At 36.7% G+C, this 10,515-nt stretch overlaps 1 protein-coding gene and 1 long non-coding RNA gene across 2 annotated transcripts; one reads left to right on the top strand and one right to left on the bottom strand.

Moving 5' to 3' along the window:
- Nucleotides 1-4,182: 4,182 nt before the first annotated feature.
- On the bottom strand, nt 4,183-5,579 carry LOC115990382 (pentatricopeptide repeat-containing protein At2g38420, mitochondrial-like). The gene is made up of 3 exons (XM_031114219.1): nt 5,399-5,579; nt 5,045-5,121; nt 4,183-4,593 (listed from the first exon to the last, which is right to left on the bottom strand). Exons 1-3 carry the CDS (start codon nt 5,577-5,579, stop codon nt 4,183-4,185), a joined length of 669 nt encoding a protein of 222 aa, XP_030970079.1.
- Nucleotides 5,580-8,899: 3,320 nt separating this feature from the next.
- On the top strand, nt 8,900-10,164 carry LOC115992025. The gene is made up of 3 exons (XR_004092397.1): nt 8,900-9,334; nt 9,460-9,587; nt 9,738-10,164. It is a non-coding gene; the product is annotated as an uncharacterized LOC115992025 (long non-coding RNA).
- The last annotated feature ends 351 nt before the right edge of the window (nt 10,165-10,515 follow it).

The raw sequence follows: 10,515 nt of genomic DNA, 5'->3' as shown, positions 1-10,515 counted from the left end.
AAAGATTGCACTCTGACTGTCACTGTGTAGAATGCCCATCTCCTGCTTCTTACCCAATTCATCTAAGAAATCATGTAGCCAAATCATCTCTTTTCCAGCTTCAGTTGCTACAACATACTCAGCTTCTGTACTAGACAAAGTAACAATCTTTTGTAGATTTGAAGCCCATGATATAGCTGTACCAACCAGAGTAAAAACAAACCCAGTAGTACTCTTTCTACTATCAATATCACCAGCAAAATCAGCATCTACATAACCCTGCAGTTTCAAACTTGCACATGTGAAGCAAAGACATGTATTTGATGAACCCTTCAGATATCTCAGAATCCACTTGACTGTCTCCCAATGCTGCTTTCCAGGCCTACTCATGAATCTACTCACAACTCCCACTGCATGTGCAATGTCTGGCCTTGTACACACCATAGCATACATCAAGCTGCCAATAGCTGAGGCATAATGCACCTTGCTCATATGGTCCCTTTCTACTTCTGTCTTCGGTGACTGTTCTTTGCTTAGTTTGAAATGACTACCCAAGGGTGTGCTCACTGGTTTAGCTTCATTCATGTTGAACCTGCTGAGAACTTTCTTCACATACTCTGACTGTGAAAGCTTCAATGTACCATTAGTCTTGTCTCTAATGATTCTCATACCAAGGATTTGCTTTGCAGCTCCCAAATCCTTCATTGCAAACTATTTGGACAATTGCTTCTTCAGATTATTAATCTCCTCAATGCTACACCCTGCAATAAGCATATCATCCACATACAACAGTAATATGATGTAAGAATTGTTAAAAGACTTAACATAGCAACAGTGATCAATTTCACATCTCTTGAACCCAATTCTATGCATAAAACTGTCAAATTTCTTGTACCACTGTCTAGGAGCTTGTTTTAGGCCATACAAGCTCTTTCTCAGTTTGCAGACTAAATTCTCTTGTCCTTGAGCAATGAACCCTTCTGGCTGAATCATGTAAAGGTCTTCCTCCAAGTCACCATGAAGGAATGCTGTCTTCACATCTAACTGCTTAAGATGTAAGTTTTCTGCAGCCACCATTCCTAGTACTAGTTTGATTGTTGACATTTTCACAACTGGAGAAAATATCTCTGTGTAGTCAATGCCTTCCTTCTGCTGGAACCCTTTAACAACTAATCTGGCCTTGTAACGTTTGCTACCATCATGCTCATTCTTTATTCTGTATACCCACTTGTTGTGCAAAGCCTTCTTTCCTATTGGAAATTCAGTCAGTTCCCATGTCTGATTCCCCAACAAGGAATCCATCTCATCCTTCATGGTTAACTCCCACTTGCTTGAATTTTCATCTTGCAAGGCTTCATCATAACACTCTGGCTCACCACCATCAGTCAACAGGAGATAATTTAAAGTGGGTGAATAACGCTGTGGAGGTCTAATATTCCTGGAAGATCTGTGAACTTCAGCTACAGGTGTACTCAGATCTACCTGTGAATTTACATTCTCCTTATCTTCTTCACCCCTTTTCTGGACAGTACCTTCAGTCAATTCATCTAAGTTGACAAACTCAGATTTCTTTTGATCTATCTCTGTAACATCTGACACTACAGTTGACCTGTCCTTGTACATAACCTGTTCATTAAATATCACATTTCTACTTCTGATGATTTTCCTGTTTTGTTCATCCCAAAACCTATAGCCAAATTTCTCATCACCATAGCCAATGAAAAAACATATTTTAGACTTTGCATCAAGTTTACTACGAGCATCAGAATCAATATGAACATAAGAAACACAACCAAAAATTTTTAAGTGTGAAAACTTTACCTCTTTACCGCTCCAAACCTCCTCAGGAAGTCTGAACTCCATGGGAACTGAAGGTCCTCGGTTTATCAGGTAAGCTGCAGTGCTAATAGTATCAGCCCAAAAAGTTTTTGGTAGTCCAGCATGCAACCTCATACTCCTAGCACGCTCATTGAGAGTTCTGTTCATGCGCTCAGCTATACCATTCTGTTGTGGTGTCCCAGGAATGGTCTTCTCCATCCTAATTCCCTGTGCAGCACAATACTCACTAAACCCTCCATCTATGTACTCTCCTCCATTATCTGACCTCAAACATTTTACTTTCAAACCTGTTTCTGTCTCAACCATGACCTTCCACTTCTTAAAGGTTTCAAATACATCAGATTTATTTTTTAGAAAATAAACCCATACCTTTCTGCTTGAGTCATCAATAAAAGTGATGTAGTACCTTGAACCTCCAAGGGATGCAACCGAAGAAGGTCCCCACAAATCAGTGTGTACTAACTCCAATTTTTCAGCCTTCGGTGTCCTGCCAGTTTTCAAGAAGCTCACATTTTTCTGCTTTCCTAAGATGCAACTTTCACACATGTCAAAATCAATGGACTTCAATTCTGGTAGTTTTCCTTTTGACAGCAGCATCTTCATCCCTTTCTCACTCATGTGACCAAGTCTGCGGTGCCATAGGCTTGTATCAGTACTTGCATCAGCAACTGCAATTGTGTCTCTTGGACTTGAGGTCATGTACAGAGTACCAGTTTTCTTTCCACGAGCCAATACCCTAGCTCCCTTTGTAACCTTCCAAGTACCACCAACAAATAGTATTGCATGTCCTTCATTATCAAGTTGTCCAACAGAAATCAGATTCCTTCTCAGGTCAGGAATATGTCGAATCTTCTCCAGTAACCAAACAGACCCATTGGGTAACAATATTCGAACATCTCCCATACCCACAACATCCAAGGCTGAACCATCAGCCAAATACATCTTACCAAAATCACCTGCAACATAATTCTGTATGATTTCTCGGTGTGGAGTGGTATGAAACGAAACTCCTGAATCCAAAACCCAATCATCAAGTGGACTGTCTACTGCAAGAAGTAATGCATCCTGTACCTCTTCTGTTACAGCATTAGCAGAATCATTTTCATTCTTCTTCTTAGGACTTTTGCATTGATTCCTAAAGTGACTTGTTTTCCCACAATTCCAGCATTGTACTTGTTGGCCTGATCTAGATTTACTTCTGTTCCGATTAGAATTTCTGGATTTTGATCTGCCCCGATTTGAATTTCTGTTATTACCTCTGCCTCTTGTCTCAAGGTTTAGGGCAGAACCAAATCCTGAGGATTCACCTGCATCTCTTCTGCGAATCTCCTCAGCCAGAATTAAATCTCGTATATCATTGTACTTGAGTTTTTCCTTTCCTGTAGAATTGCTTACTGCCATCCTCATTGCCTCCCAACTGTTTGGTAAAGAAGCCAAGACGATTAGAGCACGAATTTCATCATCAAAATCAATTTCTACAGACGACAATTGATTTGTGATAGTATTAAATTCATTCAGATGTTGTGCTACTGATGCATTCTCTACCATCTTCAGATTGAATAGTTTCTTCATCAAGTGCACCTTATTGTTTGCTGATGGCTTTTCATACATACCAGACAAAGCCTTCATCAAATCTGCTGTGGTCTTCTCTTTTACAACATTGTGTGCAACAGACCTAGACAGAGTTAACCTGATAACTCCTAGTACCTGTCTGTCAAGAAAAGCCCATTCCTCAGCCTTCATAGCCTCAGGTTTTGTCCCTAAAAGAGGCAGATGCAATTTCCTCCCATAGAGATAATCTTCAATCTGCATCCTCCAATACGCGAAGTCTGTGCCGCCAAACTTTTCTATTCCAGACGCCTTTCCTGCTTCCTCTGCCATTGCTCCCACTCAAACCTAACCCTAGGCTCTGATACCAGTTGTAGGGAATTTAACCAAAAATCCTAACCTGTGAGAAACAAAACAAATAGAGAAAACACACGCCAAAGAAAAACAATCACACGCACAAGACAATATTTACGTGGTTCGGCAATTTGCCTACATCCACGGAGTTGCAGGGATTTCACTATTATCAAGGAAAATACAATAGTGCACAAGAACACTCTCAAGAAACCCAAATCCCAATTACACCCTAGCACTCTCTCACAGAAAAAATAAGAATAGAAGTTGACTGCCTCTCTTTTCTCTATTTTCTCTCATGCGGCTGCTCATTAGGTTAATTGGAATTTTTTCTCTATATTCTCACGGCTTCCCTTACTTGTCAAAACCTAATATATATATGTATATATATATGTCAAAGTCGGCTAAAGAGGTGGGTTACTATTCCAAATAGGATTTGGTCAAATAAGGTGGGCTTGTGGCAATTCAAGCCACACACGGGCCCACTTCAACACCTTTCAGCATAATCCTATATGTCCAAAAGTTGAACTCAGCACCCTTGTTTCCCATGTCCATAACAAGCTTCCTGCTCATACTTAACCCCCCAGCCTTAGAAAATGCATCCAATAATCTATTGTAAGTAATCACATTGGGCTTGCACCCCAACCCCTCCATTGAACCAATCACCTTAATACCAGCTTCCATGCTATTTTGCTTACACAAGCCATAAATATACACGTTATAAGTGCAAACATCAGGAACCAAACCCAACACAAGCAATTCATCAAATGTGTCATCGGCCTTCCCAAAATCCTCTTCCACGATAGCCCCTTTGAATGCCATAGTATAACAAACAATGTCAGGCTTAATCCCATCCACTTTCATCTGATTCAAAACCTACAAAGCATCAAAACCCTTCCTTTCTTTCACCAAAAAGCTTTATCACTTTAGAATAATCCATTATCCGAGGACAAAAACCAAACTTTTTCATTCTTTGCACAAACCCAATCCTTAAAACCACACAAATCCTCTTGTTCACACTTTCACAATATCAAAGAACAAATCTTTGAACCAAAATCATTCATTCATACCCATCATTTATCATACCGTCAAAAATCTCAATAGCATATCCAATCCTTCTAATTCTACATAGAGCTTCTTTAGCCATTATCTTTAAAAAGTTGAACCTTCAACCCTTACATTCATTTTCAATTCACTGTATGGCTTATGTACAAAATATCTCTAACATTTAATGGTTCCATAGCTAGCAAGCAAGATAAATATAGAATTACCTAAATGCCACTTTTTCAACTACTAATGTTGAGACTGTCACAAGAAGCTTATTTACCTTCTCATCAAATGTGTAAACACAATAGTCATTTGAATTTAGTAAAAACCCAATAACAAGCTTAAGTATGGGTTGCACTAGTGCAAGAAACTTCTGAGGTTTCACTTATATTCAGCCACCAAGAAGCCGATTTTTATTTTTCACCTTCCTTATCCCCTCCCCTTTCCCAGAAGGTAATTCCAGAATGACTAAATATGTTTTAGACTTTTAGTCTTTTAAGCAGACTAGGTTAAAAATTATTGACTATACATTGTTGTTAAAAGGCTGAAAAGCTATGCATTGTATTCAGAAAAGATGTGCATTGTATCTTTGTATCCTCTGCCAAAGTGCTGTCCAAAAGCAGCAGGCTTTTACCTAATGCTCCAAATGCAATTTGACAATTCCGAGTGCTCCTTTGAAACTTCCTCAATTTCTTGCGAACACTAGGCTTATTCCTTTGGTCTAGATCACTGTGACTGGTGATTTTCATTGTCTTTAGTACTCTTGCTGCCTTCAGGATTTGCCTAACAAGTTCCATCTTGTTCTCAACTCCCATAAATCCTTTATAAAGACAGGTTGTAAGGTGTGATGACATACATTCAGGAACATCGAGTGGCTCCTCCAAGCAAGGGTTACGATTATCAAGATTAGAGCGATGCAAAAATGAATGTTCAAAGACAAGTGTTTGTAGCTTTGGAGCCCGACAAAGCAAGAGCCGTACTGCATGCCATGCATACCACTCATGCCAAATGTCACCACAAAACTTCAAGGAGGACAAATTATGAAATGTGGGATTATTTTCATTCTAGAAACTATATCCACAAACTTAAAATTTTCATTCTCTTCATGAAACCATCTTTCTAAAAGTTCTTCCTGGAGTAAAGATCAGGGACAAGAGTCCAGAGAGGCCTCCACCTGCTTGACAAAATGCTTGTCCAGACAGAGTCTCGGATTGGGAGAAAGGAGAGGATGTGGGTGAGGAGAGAGTCCGCTAGACTGCTAATTATGTCTTTGTCGTCATCAGCGTTAGTTTGGGCATTTTGTCGAACAGGAGATAGGCAAGTCTCACTGCTCACATTTCTCCTTTGTGCTCTCTCTGCTCTTTCAATTCTCTGCCTCTCTCTCCTCTCCCTCGCCTCTGTTTCAATCCTCTGCCGCTTCATGGTGTCCAATTTGAGTGACACTGAGTGAAAAAGGGTTTCAATTTTGGGATGGTATCAGAGTGTAGGTGGGTGTCTACTCAGAGAGAGATTTCAGCACGCCAAGCTAAATGAGTGTACCGGCCCGAAGAGGAAAAAGAAAAGAACCCAAGCTTAGCATGAATTTCTACATACTCCCTCTTGAAGACTTAAACCTCGACCCTTACCCCACACACCCTACCCTATAAGTATTTATACTTGTGGAATGACCATTACATCAAAGGTGTGCGGTAGGTAATTTTCTTGAGAAAAAAAAGCTTCCATTTACCCGCACACCCTCTGTTCGAGATTGTGATCCACTCCATCAAGATCAACTTGTGAAACTCTCAGCATCAAGAGAAGATGGCGGTCCTATCAAAACCCATGTGAAGGATATTGGAGATTTTCCCTCTTAATTTAAACAATAGGTACGATTTTGATAGTTAGGGTTCTTAATTTCTTTTTCAAAAATTGTTTGTAGATTTTTTTTTTTTTAAATTGCTGGTAGGTTACTTGATAGATTGCCGGTAAATTACTTGATTTCTTGGTTCCTATTGCACCACGTAAACCAAACATTTATAAGCTCCTTCATATTTGTCTTGTTAATAAGTCGAAGGCCAATTACTGAATTGCGTTCTCATAAGACTCTTGCATTGGTCTATTTGCAGCTATTTTCTTGTAGAATTTTTCAATTTATATAATAATGAAAAAAAACATTGGTCCATTCCCATGTGGTTGCCTCCCAAATACAAAACAAGGATTTTTTTTTTTTTTTTTTTAAATGTGCATATTCTGTTAGGAACCTATAGAAATTTTCAACTGCTAAAATTTATATAATGTTTAATGAGTTGAAAGTTGCTAGTGGTTTGGTCATTTGCTGTGTTGTGTTCTATGTGGACCCTAAGAATCTTTTTGTATTGAGAGAAAAAAAGTGTAAGGTTATGTTTGGATTGGGCTGAAAACCCATGTCTACGTCTGTGTTTTTCCTCCTTTTTTTTTTTTTTTTTTTTCACACATTTGTGAGACTTGCGGTTACTGTTCATGCACTGTTCAATGAACAGTAGCTGCAAAGTTTGACTTTTCTCACTTTTTTCAGCCAATCAGTGCACATTGTGTATTGTTCACGGATCCACAAATTTCACTTTTCAGTAATTTTTTCATTAAAAATGGGTCCCACGGTATTATTTACACATTTAAAAATTATTTTGCTACAGTATTTTTCAGTTTTCAGTTTTCAGTTGTATCCAAATGGACCCTAAATGTGGAATTTGTGGTCCATTCTCATGTGGTTGTCTCCCAAAAATAGAACAAACACTATTGTCTGTGTTTCTGCTATGTTTGTGTTTTATTCTTTTGTCAAATAACATTTTTATTTAAGCAATTATTTTTATGCAGATGGTAGATTTGAAGTTGACTGTTGAGATTAATTATGGTGGCAAGTTTGGGTGGAACGCAAACCTAGAATATGTAGGTGGCAACATAGTATACGAAGATGCTGACTCTAATTGTCTAAGTTTTTTCAAAATACAAGGACTGTGTGAGAAGGGTGTGTTGACCCTAACAGTCTTAACTCTTAAGTCTTAAATCTCAATATAAGGGTATGTTTGGATACCGCTTATTTATTAAAAATTGAAAGTATTGTAACAAAATAATTTTTAAATATGTCAATAGTGCTATGGAACTCAAATTTATATTGAAATTTGTGTTTGGATGACTTTTGTGGGTCCATAAACAGTATCGTGGGACTTACATTTTTTAACAAAATGCACAAACACAGACTTATTAAACGCTATCCAAACTCCACCTAGTTTGAAAGTTATTTAAATGTCAAAATATAAAATAAAAAGAAAAAGACCAAAAAGAGCAACAATAGAAAAGAAGAAGGCAACAAGTGTATGTTTTAATTTGGGGAAGAACGTGAAAAACAAGTTTCTTACCAAAAAAAAATGAAGAGTAAAAAATGTTTTTAATTAAATTATTTAATTAAATATTTTTTTAATTTTAATTTATTTTGTTAAAATTTTCTGACATGCTTTTAAAAGACATTAAAATGCTGATGTGATATTTAAAAAATGCTATGGGGAATTTGGACAGCTTGGGGCCGGGCCCGGCTCAAATTTTTTTTTGTTAGCTAATTCTAGAATTTTTTAGGGTTGGACCACTTTTTCTATAACCTTGCCCCTTCTCCAACAACAGCCCAAATAGCCTAGCAAGCCCAACTAAAAGAAAAACTAAAAGCCCAATTCAAACCCACGGTTACAACTTAACCTAATTCAGGAAAAAAAAAAAGAGCGGAAATACTACTTTTGTTCTTATTTTTTCACATTATTTTTACTTTGATCCCTACTTTAATTTTATCATATTTAGTCTCTAAAATAAAAAAAAAACATGTTCTATTTTAGTTCTTACTGTCGTTTCACTAACGAAAATTATCTATAGAGAAAACGGAGCAATTGACACATTAAATGCTGACATCAATATTAAAATAATAATAAATTTTTTTATTTAGCATTTTAAAAATGCAATGTTATTTTGTAAAAATTAAAATATTAATTTATCAATTTTAACTAAAAAAAAGAAAAAACATAAATAAAAACCAAAAATCATCGAGATTGAGATCTCACTTTAACTTGAGTAAGATTAATAAAAACACAAACCCAGAGAATTCAAAACCCAAAAACATCAGTATCTCAAAAAAAAAAAAAAAAAAATCCAGGTCAACACAAAATTAAACGCAAATAAATCCAAAATAAAACCCCTCATAATCACATTACACCAAAACATCACACGCTGATCAATTTTTTTCTACTTTCACACCACACGGCCACACTTTCAGCTCAAACTTTATCTCTCTAAGGTCTTGGGATCTTGGTTTGATGGGTTTGATATGGGTTAGAAAGAGAGAGGCTGAGTTGGTTTAATCCGGGTTAGAGGGAGATGTTGAGATCGGTTGCTGTCACGGCATGGCTGTCGGCGACATGTGGGTTCAAGATCAACCAAATGGGGACTGATTTAAGAACTGTGGTGGTCGGGTTCTGGGTTTCAAAGTGGTTTTGGCGATTGAAAAAGTGTGGGTTTTTATTTGGGTTCCTTCAAAATACCGATCTGGTTTTTATTTTCCTGCTCAATCCAGGTTTTTTTTTTTCTCTCATCTCATTTTAGATGTTTTTGGGTTTTGAATTTTCTGGGTTTGTGTTCTTGTTTGTTCTTCCTCAGTCTTTCTGTCTTTCTCTTTCTTTGACACACTCTCTCTGAAAGCTCTTTGTGGGGTGTCAATGGTGGATCTGAAATCAACATTTCTGAAGGTATACTCGGTTCTGTAATCAGAGCTCCTTGAAGACTCTGCATTTGAGTGGACAGCTGATTCTCGTCAATGGATCGAGCTGGTTCGTTTCCTTTCCATCTTATAATCCTATATAGTTTCTCATTTGCTTTCTCATCATTCAAGCTCTTCTTTTTGCTCTTTCATATTTGATACAGTTTCTATTTTTGTCATGGGGTTGATTATTATTTTGAATAATTTGATTGTTTTATAGGAAGCTGTAAGTTCAGATGCCATTCCTTACATGTTATCCACATTTTTTGCTTGAAAATAAGAAACCCAAAAATCAATCAATGAGAATGACTGTGTTTTGAATGGCTAGTACGAGAGATTCGGGTTAATTGATATTGTTAAAAGAGTCTTGGAAAACATTGAGATGGTAAATGGTAATATTCATGTACCAAGAATTAAGAATTGTAGATCTGATGTTAATTTTCTGGGTTTTAAATTTTCCGGGTTTGTGTTCTTGCTCAAATGTTTAATGTGTTCATGTTTAATTTATCAATTTTATCTGGGTTTGTCAAGATTGTTGGCATGAATTCTAATGCGTTCATGTTTAATCTGATGTGGATCTGAAGTTTAATTTTGTGTTCTTATTTTCTGGGTTTGTGATTTTTGGTTTTTAATTTTGTGTTCTTAAGTCTGGGTTTGTGTTCTTGTTGTTTTTGTTCAAAATAAACTTGGATCTTAATTCATGTAATTTTTTGTATTTAATTCTGTTTTTTATTTTTTTATTTAGTTAAAATTTGATAAATTAATTTTTAAAATTTAGATGCTGATGTGGCATTTTTTAATGCCAAATAAAAAATTTTATTATTATTTTAATGGTCACATTAGCATTTAGTGTGTCAACTGTATACTCTGTTTGCCATGTAGACAATTTTCGTTAGTAAGATAACGGTAGGGACTTAAATAGAACGCGTTTTTGAATTTAGGGACTAAATGCGGTAAAATTAAAAAGTAGGGACCAAAGTGAAAATGAGGTGAAAATG

Source organism: Quercus lobata, chromosome 5 (assembly GCF_001633185.2).
Source record: "Quercus lobata isolate SW786 chromosome 5, ValleyOak3.0 Primary Assembly, whole genome shotgun sequence".
Taxonomy (NCBI): Eukaryota; Viridiplantae; Streptophyta; class Magnoliopsida; order Fagales; family Fagaceae; genus Quercus; species Quercus lobata.
This window is presented reverse-complemented; position numbering and strand designations above follow the sequence as displayed.

Bases quoted from the DNA above. Each gene is read 5' to 3' on its own strand.
- LOC115990382 (XM_031114219.1), bottom strand. From the start codon at position 5,579: ATGGGAGTTGAGAACAAGATGGAACTTGTTAGGCAAATCCTGAAGGCA. The intron at 5,122-5,398 runs GTAAAAGCCTGC...TTCTTGCACTAG, and splicing joins AATTGCATTTGGAGCATTAG to TGCAACCCATACTTAAGCTT. The intron at 4,594-5,044 runs GTAAATAAGCTT...GATGCTTTGTAG, and splicing joins TTTACACATTTGATGAGAAG to GTTTTGAATCAGATGAAAGT.